This window comes from Astyanax mexicanus, chromosome 19 (assembly GCF_023375975.1).
Source record: "Astyanax mexicanus isolate ESR-SI-001 chromosome 19, AstMex3_surface, whole genome shotgun sequence".
In the NCBI taxonomy this organism is placed as follows: domain Eukaryota; kingdom Metazoa; phylum Chordata; class Actinopteri; order Characiformes; family Acestrorhamphidae; genus Astyanax; species Astyanax mexicanus.
This window is the reverse complement of record NC_064426.1, coordinates 3,383,309-3,405,879: the sequence shown is the minus strand read 5'-3', so window position 1 is coordinate 3,405,879 and position 22,571 is coordinate 3,383,309. Positions and strand designations below refer to the sequence as shown.

At 36.9% G+C, this 22,571-nt stretch overlaps 3 protein-coding genes and 1 non-coding gene across 6 annotated transcripts; 3 read left to right on the top strand and 1 right to left on the bottom strand.

The window, feature by feature from the left end:
- The first annotated feature begins 948 nt into the window (after nt 1-948).
- On the top strand, nt 949-10,654 carry sgo1 (shugoshin 1). Of its 3 annotated transcripts, XM_049467724.1 has the most exons (12): nt 954-1,048; nt 1,657-1,721; nt 1,860-2,024; nt 2,929-3,128; nt 3,438-3,490; nt 3,752-3,819; nt 4,638-5,498; nt 6,119-6,283; nt 6,611-6,778; nt 7,295-7,462; nt 8,549-8,714; nt 9,688-10,654. In XM_049467724.1, the coding sequence occupies exons 3-12, from the start codon at nt 1,871-1,873 to the stop codon at nt 9,818-9,820; spliced, it is 2,136 nt and encodes a 711-aa protein (XP_049323681.1). In that variant the 5' UTR covers nt 954-1,048; nt 1,657-1,721; nt 1,860-1,870; the 3' UTR covers nt 9,821-10,654. The 3 variants fall into 3 exon arrangements, with proteins under 3 accessions (XP_049323682.1, XP_049323680.1, XP_049323681.1); XM_049467725.1 differs by lacking the exon at nt 1,657-1,721 and having other exon boundaries at nt 949-1,048; nt 8,615-8,714; XM_049467723.1 differs by lacking the exon at nt 1,657-1,721 and having other exon boundaries at nt 949-1,048.
- Nucleotides 10,655-10,762: 108 nt separating this feature from the next.
- On the bottom strand, nt 10,763-10,834 carry trnap-agg (transfer RNA proline (anticodon AGG)). Its single transcript has one exon. It is a non-coding gene; the product is annotated as a tRNA-Pro (tRNA).
- Nucleotides 10,835-11,596: 762 nt separating this feature from the next.
- Nucleotides 11,597-15,283, top strand: rpl14 (ribosomal protein L14). Its single transcript, XM_007245588.4, has 6 exons — nt 11,597-11,691; nt 13,438-13,539; nt 13,730-13,824; nt 14,779-14,878; nt 15,018-15,071; nt 15,177-15,283. The coding sequence occupies exons 1-6, from the start codon at nt 11,689-11,691 to the stop codon at nt 15,249-15,251; spliced, it is 429 nt and encodes a 142-aa protein (XP_007245650.2). The 5' UTR covers nt 11,597-11,688; the 3' UTR covers nt 15,252-15,283.
- A 1,597-nt stretch (nt 15,284-16,880) lies between these two features.
- LOC103045728 (1-acylglycerol-3-phosphate O-acyltransferase ABHD5) lies at nt 16,881-22,549 on the top strand. Its single transcript, XM_007245625.4, has 7 exons — nt 16,881-17,032; nt 18,343-18,428; nt 19,201-19,603; nt 20,800-20,954; nt 21,268-21,379; nt 21,552-21,738; nt 22,395-22,549. The coding sequence occupies exons 1-7, from the start codon at nt 16,992-16,994 to the stop codon at nt 22,530-22,532; spliced, it is 1,122 nt and encodes a 373-aa protein (XP_007245687.2). The 5' UTR covers nt 16,881-16,991; the 3' UTR covers nt 22,533-22,549.
- Nucleotides 22,550-22,571: the final 22 nt, after the last annotated feature.

The following is a 22,571-nucleotide window of genomic DNA, read 5'->3' as shown; positions in this document are numbered from 1 at the left end:
ATTTAGTCTTATAACTGCATGTAATCATTGATTTTCTACTTTTAATAATACATTTACACCTTTCTACCCTGTACCCTGACACAACACACTTCTGCACATTTTTTTTATTTACATTATTTAATCAATCAAAAAATATAGCATGCACAAAATGTATTTATAGTATTACTATATTTATAATATAAATGTATATTTATTTATTTATTTTTTTAAAGTGTACTCATTTCCTCTAAATATCAGCATTACTAACCAGTCAAATGGACGTGTATATAAGTTAACATGTATGTGGTTTTCTTTGCTTTTTTGTCAAAATACATAAACTATACTTTCCAAAATTAAATTAATACTCTGTAGTATAGTTATTAATGTTTGTATTTGTAGCTGTTTATTTTTATTCACATTATTCACAGTTTTATTCACATTCACAACAAAAAAGGAAGAGGGCAGTCTATGCATAAACAGGTTATTTTTTTTATATTCTCGCTCGTTTCATTGCTTTATTATTAGTGATTATTATTATAAACACTAATAAAAAGCATAATATTCTAGAATTTATTTCAATAGATTCTACAATGTATTTCAAGTATCGAAAAATAATATATACATAATATTATACTAACTATATAATATTTAATCACCTATAGACAAAAACACTAAAAATTAGAAAGGGTTTAGAACAAGTATATTAAAAGAACAATAAAAATTGTAGTTAAATAAATAATGTAACATAAAAAATAGTGTATTGTTTCCTTAAGCTCCTGTTGTTATTTATACTTCATATGTTTTAGAAACCTAAAAATATATTTCATATATGTGTTTTATATAAATATAAAATATATAAAATATATTTTATATAAACATACAATCTCTCATATTTTAAAATATAATAATCCCTTTTTGTAACGTTTTCACCGGAAGTGACGTGGTTAGCTGCGTTCACCGACCAATCAGAGGCCGCGGCGCAGTTTTCGAATGTTAACGGGCGGAGGAAGCGCTGAGAGAGGAGCTACGGGATTTCAGATAAATGAGATTTAATAACGCTTTATAAACGGTGAGTTATTCTATATACAGTAACCGGGTAGTAATTATGCGCGTTATTACTGTAGATAATATAATCTGGCTCTCTGTGATCCGCTGGTTTATTCCGTGGAGCTGTAGGGCTGGTGCTGCGGAGCTTTAACGGCAGCCTGTTTCCTCCCCGTTCACCAGACTCAGCCTGTTTAAATTAGCTTAGCTACTGTTTTGTAATAAATACACATTTAGCATATTTTCTTTAAATTCTATAAATTGTTTCATTATTATACATGACAGTATGTGTCACTCATGGAGATACTAAGGGGCAGTGGCTATAAGCAATAGTTAGATGTTTTAACTAGCTAGGGTTAGGTTAAGTCATTGGCCAGGTCTGTTCAGTTACTTCACGTTAACTAGATTATTTCGGTGATCCTGTGAAATATTAACGTTTTTGTTATATTCTGCTATGTTTATCTAGCCTATTTAGCTACTGAAGTCTGAAATGGTTCATAACTAGATAACTTAATTATAAATTATAACTTGCACTCTGCTCTTCATGTTGCTGCTAAGGTTACTTTCCTACTTTTCTTTAACTATATTTAGTGTATTTATATTGATATCTATTTTATTTTATTGTATATACAGCTCTGGAAAAAATGAAGAGACCACTTCAGTTTCTGAATCTGTTTCTCTGATTTTGCTAATTAAAGGTTTTTTATTATTATTATTATTATTATTATTATTATTATTATTATTATTATTATATTGAGTCCCAGTATGACTTTCTGTTTATGTACTGATCTTCATTGATTAAAAAAAGAAGTATTCGATTTTGTTTTGTCTTGCAGAGCGGTTCATCATGGTCCGGGAGCGGGTGGTCCAAAAAAAGTCGTTCCAGCAAAGCCTGGACGACATCAAGGAGAAGATGAAGGAAAAAAGAAACCAGCGGCTGGCAAACGCTAGTGCTAGTGCTGCGAGCCGCGGGCTTTCAAAACTGAAGAACAAAAATGCAGGTAACAAGGAGTGTTGTGAGACACACTGCCTGGCCAAAAAGAAAAAGTTACCCACTCTAATATTGTGTTGGACCACCTTTAGCGTTGATTTTAGCACACATTCACTCTGGCATTGTTTCAATAAGCTTCTTGCAAGATTTATTTCAAATCCAGTGTTACTGGATTAATTTTTCACCAAGATCTTGCAGCAGCATTGATGATGGTAGAGTCTGACCACTGCACAAAGCAGCCCTTCTCCATCCAGCACATCCCAAAGATTCTCAATGAGGTTCAGATCTGGACTCTGTGGTGAACTCTCTCTCAATCCATGTGTGAAAATGATTAATGATGATCTCATGCTCCCTAAACCCTGAACTCTTTCACAATTCCAGCACCATGAATCCTGACATTGTTATCTTGGAATATGGCCGTGTTCATCAGGAAAGAAAACAAATCCATTGATGGAATAACCTGGTCTATATTCAGTACATTTAGGTAGCTGACCTCATTCTTTCAGCACATACTGTTGCTGAACCTAAACCTGCAGACCAACTGCAGCATCAACCAACCAACCCCACATCATTTACTTACTTACATCCAAGTGGAGACTCCTTTTTTTTTAATATAGTTTATATAGGTATAGTAGTTAACACAGCCCTACTAGCCATGCATTTTGCTGAAATCCTACAGAGAATACAGATCAGTATTATATGCTAAATATAACAATAATCGTGGACCTACATTCATTATACTTTCTTTCTACGAGGAAAAATACCATCAGCTGCCCTGATGATCTGTGCATTTCAAACAATAATGAATATGATACTGTCCTAATTTACATCCTTTGTCTGTGGTTAGGCTTAATGTAGAACATATAACTCATAATTTCAGTGTTTTGTAAGCCCTGCTGTTTTCTTCTCTACAGCAACAGTGAAGCCGTTCGTGCTGAAGAGCGTGCAGGTGAACAACAAAGCCCTGGCCCTGGCTCTGCAGGCAGAGCGGGAGAAAGTACGGCAAGCGCAGGGCATCATTCTGCAGATGAAGAGAGAGAGGCAGGCTCTTATTTTCCACCTGCTGATGCTGAAGAGGGCTCTGAGAGAAGCAGGGGCACTGAAACCTGCACAGGTCAGTTTTTATTACAAATATTTTTTTTTTGCGATAGTAAAAAGCTCTATCTATATAGAGAAGAATTGGTGCCAAATTGAAAAGCAAACAGTATTGTGGAAAAAATTTAAATTCTGTCCACATGATGCAAAACTTTTCCATACTAACATGCAGTATATGGAAAAACCACTATTGTATTACATTTATATTACATTTCACTACACTACAGATCTCTTTATTGAAAACAAATACACAAGAATTTACATTTTCAAAACCAAACGCAGAATTTGTGTCTAAATTTCCCTTACAATGCAATGCCATTCTTTTTAGGGGTCCTCTACTGATGAGCCGAAGTTGAGTCTTCCTGAGCCCACCAGCCCTGAGTGAGTGTGGTGCATTTCTGTATCTAAGCATCCTACTGTCAGAACTTACGTAGTATTAATGTGTTGGGTATTTATAGTCAATCAGAAAATGTCTTTTTAAATATTACTCCTGTAAAATGATTCATTTATTTATTTAGCATTTTTCGACTGTGAAACCAAAAAGTTCTGACTAGCTAACGCACTGGTATGTTCTCTTATTGTTTGTTATTATTCATGTATTGTCATTGTCAATTTTTAAACTTTCATGCATCTGTGCTTCAGGCCCATAGATACAGCAGAAACTGTCCCTCAAGATGATGAGCTCTGCCCAGCTGGTTCCTCAGAATCTGGTAAGAGTTTCCTACACAAGTTCAATTAGTTTTTTTTATCAATACCTTATCTGTACAGGGCATACAGAGAATTGAAATTGAAGGGGGAAAAAAATCATTTAAATATATTTTATTTGAAAAATGCATTGCGTCCATGATTGGTGGGATGTAGACGATGTTCCTTCCAATATTTACGAATATTTGTTGATTTGTAGACCTCTTCCTATGTATTATGAATTCCACCTGGTTCTTCAGCCTTTAGTACAGTTCTTTTGAGGGTCTGGACACCACAAGACAGTCCAGATACGTGCTATATTTACTCCAGAATAGATTTATACTTATAAACCTAAACAGAGACCATAGAAGATAGTAATAACTAGGGTTGGCTACCACCACTGATTTTCTGGTTCGATTTGATGCTGATTTAGCTTGATTTTCACTTTAATATTGATGATGTATGTTAGGATAATTCAGTTACTGTAAAGAAAACATTATATCTATCATTTTTAAAAAAAATAGTGCTTAAATTAGGAATTACTCATAAGCAGTTACAAAAAAAAATTGACATATTTGCTTTTGTTAAAAATAGGCTTCATTTGAAGTATTCCAGGTAACTGATTGATGTCTTATTTTAAAGGACTTTTTTATTTTTCTAAATTCAGATAACTAGTTAATAACCAGGTAAATGTGATAAACATGGAGGGACAATATTGAGAGCACTAAAGACTGGTCTGAGAACAAGATGAAGCCAAATAATTTGCTGAATTCTTGTGAAATCTTTAACCGAAACACATATTAAACCATGTTAAAACTGTTTTGTTTTGTTTTTTTAAACATAGTTTCCAGTGGATCTCAAGATGGTCCAGCTTCTTTGCCAGCGACTGTGGGAATGCGGCGTCGTAGAGATGGAAAGAAACGATCTGAGCGTCTGCGGAGGCGGAGCTCGCTGTTCGACCCTGCCTCTGTGGGAGGTACTGTCACAGAAGAGGTGGAGCCACCGTCCTCAGACATGATGGAGGGACTTTCTGAGCAGGACCCTGAGCTCAACCTCGACGCAAATGTAGATCAGAAGCCACTTCCTCCCAATTCAACTGACGGCTCCAAACCAGGGCTGGACTCAGAACCTCCTGAGATATCAGCCGTCAAGCACTCGACTCCAGAGCCGCCTCAGCGCAACGTCTCCAGGCAGACCAAGAAGAAGAACACCCAGGTCGCCCCACGTTCCAAACCCGAGAGGGGTCGCAAGCCGGACCGCGCCCCTCTGAAGAAGCCGTGGGAGAACACAAAGCCACGAGCGCGCTCCAAGAGCCGGGACCGCTCACGCACCCGAGCCCAAACGGCACCAGTGCCATCCGACCGTCTCAACTCCTCTCTGGGGGGCAACGATACGTTCGATTTTGACTGTGAAGAGGCGGTCCACATCACGCCCTTCAGAGCCGGCAGCAAAGCGTCAGAGAACCAGCCGGAGAAGGCCCCGCCCTCTCCTATTGCCCCTCCCTCTCCTGTCACTATGGAGGTGGAATCAAGTCCCTCTGAACCTGAAAAGGAAGCGGACGACAGTCTGTACGTTCCGGAGAAGAAGCTCAGACGAGCTCGAAGCCCACCACCCAGACGAGCACGGTCCAAGAGAAGGTCCACTCAGAGAAAGGGGAAAGAGAACGCACCCCCAAAGAAGCCCCGCACTACCTCTGAGAACACAGGTGAATATATATGAATATAGAATATATGTAATAAGCAGACGTATAAAGTGCCCGTTAAAAAGTGACGAAGTTAAAGTGTTGTTTTGGTGCCACACTAAAGTAGTCAGTACTGTTATGAAGCTATTACAGAAAGCAGTGGAAAGTTCTCTTTAAGTTTTCTTTTTTTTTTTTTTCTTTACTATTTCACAGCCAACTGTCAGTGATATTATAACACAGTGGTGCTTGTGATTTTGAGAGGAACATAGTAAAAAATATTGTCTCCTTCTCACAATTAACAAAATTATATTTAGTTATTTCTCAGCTCTTATCCATTATTTTGATATAATCAGCACTACACACACTATTCAGTGAGGGAAATAAGGTTGTGCAGGCTTAGATGGCTTTTTCAACGTTTTTATTACAGCAGTTGAATGTGAAAAATGTTCTATTATGTGAATAGAATACCTACTAATGCTTTGGTTCAGCCAGGTTCATGCTGGAAAATGGTTATATCACATTTTTATAGCTGCTCATTTATTAGTAGTAATATAACACTATTAGAAGTTATGCCAGGGTTTTTTTTTTTCATTAGACATAATTTAATATTCTTTCTATTTTTGGTATCTTTTTTTTTTTTTCAGAAGTCAGCAAAACGTGTGGTTCAGCCTCGAACGATGCTCTACCGACCCGTACAGGACAACATCTCCCACAATCCCCGGATACAGGCCTGCTTTTCCCAGAGTCCCCTATATGTTTGCCTCCTGAAAATTTCAAGGAGTCAACCCCAAGCCTAAAGACTAATAAAGGTAAGCACACTTAACCCTCAACTGCTTCATCAGATTCATCGGTTACATGTCTGCTAAAGGATTCATAAAAAATATACTGTAAACAGTAACAAAAGAACATAAGCTACACTGAAATAGCAGGTAAAGTGGCTTAAATCTTATGAGTTCTTGGATGATATTTCTAACTGTACAGCTTTCTGTGTCTTTATTGCTTCTGAACTGTAGGTTCCGTTCCACTGTACACTGTGCCACGTCGTTTATTTATTTATTTTCTTTCTCCGAACATACTGATTTTCTGATGATGATAATCATAATGATTAATGATAATAATAATGATTTTCTTTCCAGCTCCCTCCCCTGAACTGGACACCGCATCTCCACTGCCTGTAAATCCTGCTGAGGAGGCAGAGCTGATGATCGACAGTCCTTTCTTTGAACTGGCAACCTGCCCGAGCCAATCATCCGAGCAGGAGAATAACATGCCTGATGTGATGAATAAACCTAAAAGGAGAAAAGGTACCATCTGGGGATGTCCCTATCACATTTTGCTCCCGAGTCATTTGATATTAAGTATTTATCACAAAATAAACTTAAAATTAATAGCCATATAAATGAATTAAATTTAAATACTATAGCATCTTTTCTTAAATAAACAGTCTAAAAAATGTCACACAACAACAATTCTGTGATTTAATTGTTTTTAATGCTGGTATTTTCCTTTATTTTTGGGAGGGAGACAGTAATAATAGAGTACGGTAGTGTGGTTTAGGCACAGCAGAGTAGATTTAGACTTTTAGACTTAGTTCACAGAACTATAATAGGGTAATTTTAATGCTTTTCAAGTTAGAATATTTTAATGAGTTGCTAAGTAACTGAGTGTACATAAGAAGCTTTAATGGAGGAAATAAACAATATGACAAAACACTGAATTAAATAAACTATTTAAAGAATACACTACCACAACAAAATAGAAATTATATTTTATTAATGCGTGCAATATAATACATGCATAATAATGCATTTTATTTTCAGCTTTCTCCTCTGAGCTGGACACCGCATCTCCACTGCCTGTAAATCCTGCTGAGGAGGCAGAGCTGATGATCGACAGCCCTTTCTTTGACCTGGCAACCTGCCCGAGCCAATCCTCCGAGCAGGAGAATAACATGCCTGTTCTGATGGATAAATCTAAAAGGAGAAAAGGTAACACCCTGCAACTAAATATGGATTTATTACATAATAATACAAATGTAAATTCAATACATATTCAGTGTGCATATGTTTCATGTTCCAGCATTTCTTATTCTTCACAGATTCCTATTGGTTTTCTTTTCATCACGTCACATTTTTTCTCCTGTATTGTCACATACTTTCTTCCTCCACTGGCTTTTCCTAATGACACATTTATTGCACATTTATATGTGATCTATTGCTTACAGAGACATGCAGAAGTTTGGGCAATCTTGGTTTAATGTTAGTGTTGAGTAGGGCTGGATGATATGACTAAAAATAGTAAATAAAACAGTATCAGTATTTATTTGTAACATTTTAAATAGACACGTGTGAGTGTCGGGTTGGACAATGAAACTGAAACACCTGTCATCATTTTAGTGTGGGAGGTTTCATGGCTAAATTGGAGCAGCCTGGTGACCAATCTTCATTAATTGCACATTGCACCAGTAAGAGCAGTAAGAGTGTGAAGGTTCAATTAGCAGGATAAGAGCACAGTTCTGCTCTAAATATTGCAATGCACACAACATTATGGGTGATATACCAGAGTTCAAAAGAGGACAAATTGTTGGTGCACGTCTTGCTGGAGCATCTGTGACCAAGACACAAAGTCTTTGTGATGCATCAAGAGCCACAGTATCCAGGGTAATGTCAGCGAGATACCACCAAGAAGGACCAGCCACATCCAACAGGATTAACTGTGGACGCTGTAAGAGGAAGCTGTCTGAAAGGGATGTTCGGGTGCTAACCCGGATTGTATCCAAAAAACATAAAACCACGGCTGATCAAATCACGCAGAATTCAATGTGCACCTCAACTCTCCTGTTTCCACCAGAACTGTCCGTCACCACAATCAATTACTGTGCTCTAAAACCAGGTGTTTCAGTTTCATTGTCCAACCCCTGTATATATGTGTATAACTTGCGTAGCTGTTCAAAATAAGATATTTTGACCAAAGATGCCCAAACCTTTGTCTGCTACTGTAACTTCACCTGCACTGTAGTTGTAATATATATGTCTTTCTTTGCACACCTGCACTATTTATGTCTGTCTCTACAGGTGGGCTGGTTGTACGTTCCTGTCTGGGGTTGGCTTTGAGTGATGTGACAAATCTCTCCCCTGCAGCCTATCAGAAGCCTCTGCCTGGCCGAGACTCCACCCCCGCTGCCGGCCGTAGGAGACGCTGCAGTAGTAGCGTCAACTACAAGGAGCCATCGATTAGCTCGTAAGTAAATCTTTTACTGTGAGTTACAGTGGAGGGGAGCAGAGATGGATGCAATCTGACACAAGGTTTTGCTAAATATTTAATTAATAATTTGTATATATTTATATATTTTAACTTCAGAAAAACGCTAGTAGAGATGTTAAAGTTTACCCTGTTAACGGGGATTGGTCACTGTTTAAAGGTGGTGATTGCTGTGTTTAGAAAGATTAAGCAGGTTTCCTGATGTGAATGAGTTTCGGTTTAGTTTTGCAGCGGTATTAGCGTTAGCCGCCGCGCTAGCTCTTTTGCCATTTTGAGGTAAGTATTATCAGACTGTAGCCTGTGTGTTTATTATGTTAGAACAAACTTAATGGGACGAACCGCTAGCTGATAGCGCCCTGGCTTACCAGAACACTCAGATTTCCTCAGTGTAGCGCTGCCAGGAGGCGTTAGCAGCTAACCTTGGCTAGTGTTAGCAGTATAGCTGCTAATGCGTTTTCAGGAGATAAATCTCTGTAGATCTTGATTTTAAAAGAACATGTTTTTTAAGAATTATAGGTTTGTTTACTTAGCTTAGCTTTACAGCTGAATTAGAAGAAAAACACATGACACCCCTGTTCCTTACTAGTATAGTGCGAAAAATATGGTAAAATATTTTAAAGCAGCAATTCTTAAGATCTTTTTTTTTAAAGTTGAAAATAGCAGTGTTCCTAAGTGAGGAAAAGACAAAATATTAGAATAAATGGCATCAGTGTGCTTCTGCTACCATTTATGCAGAGCCACATATATTCATTCTAAAAACATGGAGCTCTGGTAGGGTTTCTTTTTTTAACTACGTACTTATACCTATACCTTGGAGACATAGAACAATTTGGTATGAATATTTCATAATTTGCATAGTCAGTGTGCTCTGCCAACAACATTTTGCTTAAAAATGTAGATAATTTACTTTATATTTTCACTCACGCTGTGTTTCTGTTATTTTGTCTGTTAGGAAGCTTCGCCGTGGAGATAAATTCACGGACACCCAGTTCCTGCGCTCCCCCATCTTCAAGCAGAAGTCCCGCCGCTCGCTCAAAACCATGGAGAAATATAACGAGTCGTTCGTTGGGCTGCCGCTGATCTGAGTCTGCAGCTGGAGCAGTTTTTTTTTGTAATGTTTGTGTAATTTTTGTTGGATATTTTTATTGTTTTGTTAAAGTATTGTTTTGTGTTGTAAACAATATATTCATAGTGTAAATATATCAGTGTGGTTTTAACTCATTTTAATGGCGAACCATGAATAATAAAGTTTGTCTTTTAATAAACACACTGGTGTGATAAAAGCGATTACATAAAGGAACATCAGACACCTGCAGGTCTGTCTCGATACCATTTTTTTGTGGACGATATATTGTCCCAGAAATTATTGGGATAAATTATATTATTTCCAATTTAAAGTCATTAAATGCCACTGATATAACGATAGTGGAACTGCATAACAAAGCAATTATACACTTATAAATAAAACACATTTTAATTTATCATATTTAGGGAAATCTATATTTTTTTTCTTTATCTACTGCAGTCTGTGCACACTGTGTGTTTGTTATTGAGTCACAGTTATTAAAACGTTGGTCTGGTTTTGCATGACCTGATAAAATGTCATCTGCTGGTGTTGATCCACTGTGTTTTATTATCAAGTCTAAAGTCAGTGCAGTTTTGTTTTCCCACAAAATCTTACAGCAGTTCATGCTTCCCTCTGCTACTGGCAACTTTTAGGGAGATGCAGATTTCATTTTCCAGCAGGACTTGGCACACTGCCAAAAGTACCAATTGGTCTCATATAATTTTCTAATTTTCTTAAACACTGATTTAGGGGGTTTTATTGGTTGTAAGCCGTAATCATATAATCATAAACATCTAAATGTGTTCCATATTGTGATCTGAATTACTGAAATAAAGTAGAATAAGTTTTTTAATGATTTGTATTTTATATTTTGTTGATCACAGTGCAGGCAGTTATTCTGCATATAATCATGTACATTTTGATTTGGATCAATCAGATCTATTGATTGGTTAGAAAACGTGGGCTCGTCCGGGATTTGAACCCGGGACCTCTCGCACCCTAAGCGAGAATCATACCCCTAGACCAACGAGCCGCGTGACCACCGTTAAGCCCAAATTCAGTCTCCACAGGTCGCCACGTGCGCTGTTTTTATGTACTACTGTAACTGTACCTGTTATTTTGGCGCCATCCTTTGGCTGCTTTGTGGAACTACAGCGTGGCTGCAGCTGATTTGTGTTAAATATGAAAACTTCAGATTTACAGAAAAATAAAGCGTTATTACGTTTTTATTTGTTTTTAATTTTGGCAGTTTTGGTCCTCCATACTGTTTAACCTTAGTTAGGCTGTGAAGTTTTTTGGCTTATTATTTAATATATTTTTCCTTTTTTTATGTAATAAATCTATAATCAATTTAATTTCATGAACTGTTCTCATTTGAATACAACTTCATATAATTTTCATAAACTGCCACACTAATAAATAATTAAAATCGTTATATTTACATTTATGAAATTTAGCTAACGCTCTTATCCAGAGTGACTTACTTACTTCTTATTACAGAGGTGGGCCAATGTAGTGCTAGGAGTCTTACTTAGTGTTATCCACGGCAACACACCAACTGAAACAGTTTAATACTTTTAACAAATCTTTCACTTAGTTAAAAAACTATTTATCCTAGTTAAAACGCTATGTAATGATTAATTTACTAATTTAGTAAATCAGTATTTCCATTCAAATGTAAGTATTTCTTCTAATTTAATTAATAAAACTTGTTTTAGTATATTAAATGATTAAATATATATATTATTTAGACATTATAACACTGTGTGCATGATTGTGCAGGGGGCATGTCATGACGCGCCGCGGTGTGTTGGAGTGCGCATGCGCAGGAAGTAGTATGAGCGCTGAGCGGATGTTCGTCCGTCCTTTCTACCCCGATCTGCCATCATGGTGAGTGTCGCTGCGCGGAGCGAGGCTCTAATTTAATCGATTTTCGTTTTTTTTCAGGCTGTTCTGGGCTCCGGAGTGGCTCGGGCGGTGTTGTAAAACCCTTGTGTGCAATATAGCCGGTTATTTACGGGGTTTTAATCGCTTGTTTGTGAAAGTTTGCTCGGTTTTGTGGACCGAGTTCAGAGCAACGTGGTGTCGGAGCTGAGTGTCCCGGCCCACAGCGGCGCCCCCTCCGCAGCGCGGCCCGCCACCCAGCCCCCGTGTTAGAACCGCGGTACAGCGCTGTTTATGTCCGCGATTACAGGATTATTACACTGAAAACCTAGTAAATATGATTATCTCCCAGGATCTGTGTTGTTAACCCAGCTAGTTTAGCTATCTTAGCCTGTTAGCTTTAGCTCCGTGGCCACCTAGTGGTTTATTGGGCTGCCTTCACTCAGTGTAATAATGTGGTTGTGTTCTCTGTTTAAAAAAATGGTGCCTCAAAATGGTCATTTTTATGTTTTAAATATTGTTAACAGCGCTTTTTATATAGTTATTGTGTCCCAGCACTATACCATGGGTTGTACACAAGAATCCAAATGAACCCTGGGCTGTGGGCAAAACTTTGGAAGTTACATATGGAGTTAGGTTAGTTATTTTACATTTAATATTGTAGCTATAATGTTTTCTCTTTAATACAGTTTCAGTGTTTTTTTGGATGTGTGGATATCTTGATAAAGTTGTAGCTTACAGGTTGAGTGTATTTGTGTGCTTTTAACACTGAGAGTTAACTGTAAAGCTAGTTAACTCTGTTCTTGTTTTTGTCTTGTGTTCAGTTAAAGTATACTAACATTTTTGAGCACTATAAACCAGCTCTTAAACCAGTATCTTTGAAAGTTGAAGAAAAATAATCAAGGTTGTTTTTAGGATTAGTATTTGTATATTAACTTGTACGTATAATATACTCTAGTTTATCTTAATTTCTCTAAACATAACATGCTAACCTAGCTATCTGTTCTGGTTAGATGTCTTATAATTAGTAAAAAGTAGACTGAACTTTAAATACTGTGTAGTTCAGCTCATCTGTTGTCTGCGTCTTTGAATGTAAAAGAAAAGTCAAGAAGAATATATTTAAAATTGTATGTTTAAAATTTATATATTAAATTATACATGCACCCAAACTTAATCTCTACATATTAACTAAGTATAAAGCTTAATTTCTCTAAACACAAACTACTAACCTAGTTATCTGTTCTGTTTGGATATCTTATGTTGTCTTGTAGTCCGTTAAAACGTGATTTAAATGAAAGTTATATGAATGTGTTACAATAACACTAAGGTAGAGATTAAAGTAGAGAACACTATAAACCGGTTCAGTTGTTGTCTGCAGCATCTAGGACTTCTAGTATTTTTGGTATTCTAGGAAAGCTTTCTCAAACCCTGGACCTCTAGAGGATTTATTAAGGCCTAATTAGCTGGTTAGCTGTGTTTTTGTCTGTGTGAAAGCTTGAGTGCAGGTCAGGGAACTCTCCAGGACCAGGGTTGGAAGCTTCTCTGGTGTAGATTAACTTTAGCAATTAGTGCATTAGCAATGTTGGCATACTGTCATCGACAGTCATAAGGTAACATTTGTGTCACTGGGACCCTTTAAAGATTTTACTTTTAAGATTCTTCTTGCAATGCAAACTGCATGTAGGAATAGTTTTAAATTGGTATAAACTGAACAACGATTAAATAAATATTTTTCCCCTTCTCTCCAAACAGGTGTTCAAGCGCTTCGTAGAAATTGGCCGCGTCGCCTACGTTGGCTTCGGACCTCACGAGGGAAAGTTGGTGGCGATCGTAGATGTCATCGACCAAAATAGGGTATGAAGGAGTCTAAGAACAGTTCTGATCTGTTTCTGTATCAGTATACCTGTTACATATGCACTGCTGTCCAAAATGCTGTTTTTGTTTTTGTTTTTTTTTATTAATGAAGCAAAAAAAAATAAAATACATAACTTTCAATGGAAGTCAGGTTCATTATGTAATAAATTGCTTGTTTTGGTGTGTGTAGGCACTGGTGGATGGTCCCTGCACTGGTGTGAAGAGGCAGTCAATGCCATTCAAGTGCATGCAGCTCACCGACTACGTCATCAAAATCCCACACAGGTGAGTTAATATGGTTCTAATATGCTTGATTGAAGCTTGAGTGCTGCAAGCCACTCCCACCTACTTGGGTATAATGCCTTTCATGTTATAATAATCTATATATATATATATATATATATATATATATATATATATATATATATATATATATATATATATATATATATAGTTTGTTTCCTGTCTAGTTTAAATGAGAGATTTGTTTATGAAGTTGTTGTTCAGAATGATGGTAAATAAAAGTTACTGACTTCAGCAATACTTATGAAACAACCTCTCAAATATCACAATATCTAGTGAAACTTGGACCTAATTTTGATGGAGTATCTAAATTAACTGTTCTAGAAAAATAACATTACTTCTATAATTTAAAGTGTTAATCCCAATTCTACCCTTTTGAAAATTGAGTAATCTGCAGGACAGTTTAAATTATTATTTAGTTAGTTTTCATTGTCATTTTTTATTTAGCTCTGACAATTAAGCACTTTTGTGTAAATTGCTAACTATTGCAAACTAGCACAGGAGTGCAGCATTATCTCTTGCTGTATTTTCCACACTGTAAGGTGAAAATCCTTTAATATTCCCCCAAAAATCACCAGTGTGCTATGTAGTGTTCAAAAATTGTTGGTTGGGGTGTTTCCATAGAAGTTAATGTATTTTGATTGTGTTTGACCTACATCTCTTACAGTGGGATTAAATTGGGCATGTGTAAAATAGGCATTTTTTGTGGTTTAAGAAATTGGCCCTTCTTTGTAATAACGGTCGCCTCGAAACGCACATTAAACCCTGCACTTACCGGTTGAGTTGAATTTGTAGTGATTGGACAGGAAAAGGCACAACTGTGCATGAATCCCGTGGTTATTTGTAATTACTATTGAGAGAAAATACTATCCAAGTTTCAAAAAACGTAAAGGTAACTCCCATGAGAAGTAATCACCTTCCTGTTTACCTCCACAGTGCTCGCCAGAAGTTTGTGAGGCGTGCCTGGGAGAAGGCTGAGGTCAACAAGAAATGGTCCGAGAGCAGCTGGGCCAAGAAGATCGAAGCCAGACAAAGGGTAAGGAGTTCTATAGTGATTCATTACATACTAAATACCAGCACCTATTAGTGTTGTGAAGTTGCTAGAAGTTAAATCCTGGAATTGAGAACTTTTATTAACATACTTTATCCTCATGTGAATTTTTTTTCTTTAACAGAGAGCCAAGATGACCGACTTTGACCGCTTCAAGGTCATGAAGGCCAAGAAAATGGTGAGTTTTATTAATTAATGTTTTATAAACTTGTCCTTAAGCATCACTTAACTAAAGTAAAGCTCAGAGACTAACCTGCTTTTTCCCTGATGTTTTTCTCCACAGAGGAACAAGATCATCAAGCAGGAGGTTAAGAAGCTCCAGAAAGCTGCTTCAGCAGCTGCTGCAAAAAAGGCCTGAATGCTCTTTAATAAATCTGTTTGACTTGTTCACCTCGCCTCTGTGTGATTCAGTTCAGTGCTGTTTATCATGAGTATATTTACAAACTTTAAACCTGGTCGTGTGCACTTAGATATATCAGAATATTATGACCACCTCAGGATGCTGTTGGCTGGATATTTCTGATTGGTGGACTATTCTCAGTGCAGCAGTGACTCTTAGGTGTTTAAAAACTCCAGCAGCACTGCTGTTTCTACTTTACACACAACACACTAACACCTCATGCACCACCACCATGCAAATCAGTGCTGAAAAGAGGTGGATTAATCTTTCTAATGCAGATGTTTACATCTAAGTGGTTTCTGTACATTTGATTGAGTTCAATAGTTGCTAAATGAAGTTAGCTTTTTAGAATTTGACAAATTAATTATAGTAGCAAACATTTGTACTTAAGTACAGTGCTTCATTATTATTCAGTCTAAATAATGAGTAATCATCTCCATATAAATATTTGCTGTTGTAAAAACCAATAATCTGCATAAATGGGTTTCTAGTATTAAAAAGACTTTAAAAAAAGAATTGCTTTTTTTTTCTCTGTGAAAACCCTCGAGTCTCCTCACGAAGCCTTAATGTTTCAAGCTACCATACAATTTTTACAGAGCTAGGTTCTAAAAACGAAAAACTGGTTTAAACTTTCACTGAGAAAGGTCTTTAAAACTTTTTAAACTTTAACTCACTAAAATGGTAAGGATCCTGAGAAATACTAAGCATCTTCATGTAGTTTGTAATGATTGGCCTACAAGTCCAATAATATAAAAGAACTGAAACAAATTAGAATACCATTGATGGACAGATTTGGCTGCCATCTCAAAATACTGAGACCTACTATCTCAATAATGTGAGAGAATTACAAATTAAGAGTATGTCAGATGGATGGAATATAGTTTGCTCACGGTAAGCACCTGTCCTCTTAAACTAAAGATATGATGTGTAAGGTATTAAAAAGACTGACAAGGTAGTCTAAAAGTGTAGTTCGGTACGGTACGTTTTCTGTACGGTTGTTGGAAAAAATAAAGAGGCTGGTCATTCTGTATAACCTCACATTTATTAACTTCATATTTGGGATGGAATATTGTAACGGGTCTCAAGCTCTTTTTTATTAAATGCTTAAAACCAGAGTTATTTCCTACTGTCATCATGAAAGGCTCTGGTTTTTGGATCTTGTTGGAACAAATGAACAATGAGTCTGATTGTGGCTCTTTTTTACATAAAAAAGTAAAGTGTACTTGCTTTACACATTTCTTCATTCAATAAGACACTTAACATAACTTATGGTAGTAAATAAAACAATTGCTTTCTCTCACAAGGCAGAAATGTCAGATATACTGTGTACTGTATGGTTAAGTGTTTGAAGGGTTTTATTGTGGCAGGCATAATTAATAAAGAACATAAAACAAAAATGGGCCCTGGGTTTCTTTTTAATGGTGGGAAAGAGCATCCATAAAGTAGCAAAAACAAAATGTTTCTGGTAGTACTTCAATTTTTTATCCATTTAAACTCTCAAAAATAGCTAACAACAGTTCCTGGTAACAGAAAAGGCAACACCCAGGCCCACTGGGACCAGCAGTGAGGACTGGAAGTGGGAGTGAAGAACTGGGAGACTGGGTGAGAGGTCCAGTTGTTTCTTTTCTTCAGGATTGTGTTCCTCAGACTGCTGTTACACGTTCTGAAACAGAGCGGCCGTGAGAACACAGCAGAACTATGGACAGAGCTTTACAGGACTTTACCGTCTACAACCAGAGGTGAGCAAACAGTTATTAACAGTATGTGCTGTTAAATTTACCCTAAACCTCTATATTGAGGGCATTTACAGTCATCACAGTCCAACTGATACGTCTTATACAGAGGTCATACAGTGGTATGAAAAAGTTTGGGCATTCAATTATTTTCATAATTGTTCTTAGTAAATCATTGGTTGTTGGAATCAGCATTTTCATTTAAATATATCATATAGCAGCTGAACACAGTGATATTTAAGAAATGAAATGAAGGTTATAGCATTTCAAACAAGTCTTCAAACAACAGAACCATTACATCAATATTTAGGAGATCCTTCTTTTGCAGAAATAACAGCCTCTAAACTCTTCCTGTAGCTTCCAATGAGAGTCTGGCTTCAGGTTGAAGGTATTTTGGATCATTCTTCTTTACAAAATATCTCCAGTTCAGTTAGATTTGCTGGTTTCTGAGCATGGACAGTCGGCTTTAAATCACACCAAAGACAAACCTTTGTCTTTTGGAACAGTTTTACGCATATGAATATATGAAATTCATGTGAAAATTACTGAGAGACATACACATACAACTTAGGAGCGGGCTTCGGCTTTGCCGTTCCATTCCATAACTTTCTGTTTCTTTTTTTAAACCATTCCTTTAAGGATTTACTAGAATATTTTGGGTCATTGTCATGTTGCCTGACCCACCTGCGCCTCAGTGTCGGTTTTGCAAGATGTTGTCACATTTTCCTTTTAAAACTATACAAAAGTGATACTGTATTTTATGATGGAGAACTCTCCATGCCCTGCCATGCCATGCTACCCAGCTGGTATGAGGACATGGTTTTTATGGTACATACTCAGAAACAGGTGATTTAAGGTGTGGTTATGAGGAACTCTACTATCTCACAACACAATGTGAAAATAAGGAATACTCATGTTGTGTAGTATCCTGCCATACTTACATCTTTAGGATTATAATACAGTTTATTCCTCATATTATTATTAGTGTATAGTACGCAATTGGATGCAGCCTTTGGCTGAAGTTTAAACATAACAGGCTCCTCCAACATCTAACTTAAAAATTAAGTTTTTATTTATTTTATTTCTAGAATTGTTTAAAAGCTGTTTTTTTTTTTTTCATTTGTATCCATCTCTCAGTATTGCTCACATAAAGAATTCCAATTTATTGTGAGGTAAAATAAATTGAGGCACAACAGAGAACAGCCAATCAGATCTGGTCATTTACATACAGCAGTTGTAAAGTCATAGTGAGACGTTTTATTTATTTGAATTGTATATGTCTAATCATTGTGTGTTTATTATGTTATGTATCGCAGGTCCTGGTGGATCCTGAGCTGGTTGCCCTCCTGGTGCCCCAGTTCTCCATTCCTCCTTAAAACTGCTGAGGACAAGATTCTCCAGCGTAAGCCTCCAGCATACATTTATAAAACACGCAAATAAGTTTTATTAATGCCTAGTAAATGTGATTTATTCAAAAGAACACCTTTTTGTTTACCAATTAATTCCACATGCTTTTTTTCATAGCTTGGATGACTTTAATATTAATCTAAAATGCACTGAATTTAATATGTGTCTAAACTTGACCAGACTGGTACTGTATGTTTGTAAATTTTATATTATTATTTAGACATCCTAGTTGTGGAATCACTCACAGATAACTCAGAAACAAGATGAGATATTAAGCATAAAACGAGCAGTTCAGCCTATAACTTTTAGTTGAGTTTTTCTTTTTTCCTTTTATTTATTACATTTTTTTGTCGTTTTATTTATTATTGTTTTATTACTGGTTTTACATTTGGCCTTTTACCTTTTTATTCCATTTATCTCGTCCTTTTTATGTACTTTGTTAACTTATTATGATTTATTTATTTATTTATTTTAGTTCTATCATTTCCTTTTTCTATAATTTTGGTGTTATTTCAGCCCTCTATTTCTTAATTGTGTTTACATTTTATTATTGAAATCATTTATCTTTTTGTTTTATTGCTTTACATTTTACAGTCTGCATATCCTTTTATTCTGATTTTTTTTTCTTAATTTTTCTTAATCTTATATTGTTTGCTTGTTTTTATATTTAAACTTATTTTTCATTCCCTTTAATTTTGTAAATAAAGGTTGACTGATTTACTGATTGATTGATTGATTGATATTTTATGTTTCATTTTTCCCATCAGCCATCAAGCTCCAGTTTAACAGAGGTCATGTGCCCATCTCTGATGGAAACTACATCTGGACTCTTTCTATTAATGAGGCCCAGCTCTCGGCTCAAGCCTCTGCAGAGGAAGACCCCCAGGTCTCGTTTGTGCTGCTGCATGGGTTTGGTGGGGGTCTGGGCTTGTGGGTGAAGAACCTGAGCGCCCTGGCTCAGACCGGACGGCCCGTATACGCCCTGGACCTGCTGGGCTTCGGGCGGAGCAGCCGGCCAATGGCAGGCAGCCAGGCAGAGGAAGTTGAGGAACAGTTCGTCCAGTCTCTGGAGGAGTGGAGGGAGGCCGTGGGGGTGGAGCTTATGGTTCTGTTGGGTCATAATCTGGGGGGATACGTCTCGACGGCCTACGCTCTAAAATACCCCCACAGGTGAGCCGAGTGAAGCCTCTGCTGACTGTGTATCATATATATCTTTCAATACTCACCAGGGGTGGGACAAAATATCGGTATTACGATATATCATATGTTGTTTTTTTTTTTGTGCGATACAATGTGCTTGAGGTTGCATCAAATATCGATGTATTTATTGAAAAATAGACTTGACCCCCAATCTGACTTACTAAAGTTACTGCCGGGTGGTAGCACTATAATCAAATGAATAGGGTTAATAAACCTGTGGTGAAGAATATTTATTGTAAACCTTTGTGAAACTGACACCTATAAATTATTTTAATTGTATTAATTCCCGGTATTTGCTTATTTAGGACCATTAAAATACATACATACATATATATGTGTATTTTTTTATTTTGTTATTATGTTTTTTAAGCTGTAATATGCCATTTCTATCACTCATCTTAGCATAACCTCGCCAATTTAAGAAAGTAATCTTTGCCATCAGTATGTTTTAATTCAAGGGACTGCAGACATTTTATGCTGCATGTTCATTAAATTATAATATAAATTTTTATATAATATTTCTCATGTTGTTTTTATATTTCATAGCTGAGGTAAAACTTTAAAAAAGTGTAGAAAATCAAAAATTAATATTTGAAATAGAACAAGGTCATCATAAACAAATGCTAGTTTTTACTAAAATTATCCACCATGTTGCATTACAGCAAATAAAAAGTGAAAGCAAAAAGAACATTAACCCATAAGAGCCCAGACCAATTCTGAATGATACACAATTCATAATTGAATCAGATAAATTCAGTGAGCAGATCATTCATGTTTTTTTTTTTTCTTATTGTGGGCATATTACTGTAAATATGTAAAAGTTAAAATCCTGATTTAACATAAATTACAACTATATGTTAACACTTTTCTACAGAAATCCTCTAAGAACTAGTTATATGCAATGTAAAACATTTTATTAAACAAAAATACACCTTTAAAAGGAGCTAGTTTAGATTTGAGCACTAATATATCACTCCTACATTCTGTAAATAAGGTCAGATAAAATAATGCTCACAGGAGGTTTATTGTGTCACTTAGGGGCTTTATGAGTTAAATTGACTGAGAAGCTGCTGTAAGGCACACAGCTTTTAAAAGGTGATCCACCAATCTCTGAACCTGCTGCCCTCTGCTTTGTGTGTGTGTGTGTGTGTGTGTGTGTGGTGTAGGGTGAAGCACTTGGTGCTGGTGGAGCCTTGGGGTTTCCCAGCAAAGCCTGAAAATCTGCAGATGAACTGCAAAGTCCCCATGTGGATTATAGCTCTGGGCACTTCTATGAATCCGTTTAACCCCCTGGCTCTGCTCAGACTGGTCGGTCCTTTAGGTAACTATAAACACACACACACACTTTCACAATAGCTGTGATCCAAAGTCTAGGCTGTTCTGAACAATTTGGAAGATGTAGTTGTGCACATCCAACATCAAGCGCATTTTGAAATTTGAAATTTACACTGTTCCATATGTATGGCCAACGCACTACTGATAAGGAGTTTTTATAGGACAGTTCTACAGAAGATCCATCCTACCTCAACTGCAGCGTCGACTCAAAAACACGGCTAGGTGCAGCAAATTGCAGTTAAAATAACTTAATACAAGATTGCAGAGATTTTATTCCCTATTCTCTCTCTCTTTTTCAGGACCCTTGTTGCTGCAGGCCCTCAGGTCCGACTTTAAGCAGAAATATTACTCTGTTTTCAAGGACGACACAGTGCCTGATTACATTTACCATCTTAACGTTCAGACTCCAAGGTAAACACCCTTAATGTGCTAACACATTAGTTGGTTCCTTTGTGCACTACGCTCCTCAGCATCCGCTGACCCCGCTCTGTTATTTTACACTGACAGAGCGCTGTCGTTCCCAGTCTCTTCCACTGTGTTGACCGTATAGAGTAAATCTCTGTTTGTCCTTGTTATCCGGCAGCGGTGAGATCGCCTTTAAGAACATGACGATCCCGTACGGCTGGGCCCAGCGTCCCATGATGCACCGCATTGAGATGATCGATCCCGCAATCCGGATCTCCGTTATCTGCGGATCGCGCTCCTGCATCGATGGCCAATCAGGACGAACCATTCAAGAGATGAGGCCCCATTCTCAGACAGACGTTATTGTGAGTATGGATATTGTGAAATGAATATTGACAGGGTGCAGACATACAGGGCAAGAGCATGCATTTGGGATAGAGCCATGTGACGTACAATATATGGTATACAGAGGTATTGGTACACCTGTTTTTTTGATTGTTTAAACGTGGAAAGTACTGATATTTAGTAGTTAAATATATAACCTGTTGTGTTTGGGCACTTTTGAATACACAAACTGAGTTAAATTAAACTGTGTAAGTGAGCCATTTATCCATCTCACATTGCACTTCTGTCCCCAGCACTGTGTGTAATGCAGTACAATGCAGACTCTTACAAATAAACGATTAGTCGACAATGAAATTTGTAGTCGACAAATTTAAATAATCAACATTGTCGATTATATTGACTAATCGTTGCAGCCCTACTTTATACCCCTATAGCCTGGCACTATTAGGTATGGTGCAGATAGTTTCATAATTATTTAATCCAATTCTATTGGCAGTAGTTCTCTACAGGAAGTAGGCATTCATTAAAAGAGGTGTCCACAAACATTTGGACATACATGGTAATTATCCAACATCCTATCCTCACAGTAATGATCCAAATACTCTTAGTTTCTTAGAGAATACAGTGCATTGTTCTCAAACCATAATCTTACATAATCTTTCTTGCTTCCTCTTAGGTAATCTCAGGAGCCGGACACTATGTGTTTGCAGACCAATCAGAGGACTTCAACCAGGCCGTGCTGAATATATGTAGCAAATATCTGGACAAAAAGGAGAAAAGGAAAGAGAAGGGACTGGGGAAAGGGATGGAGTGAAGATGGGTGGGACAGGGGTGAGGAAATAACAGGGAAACA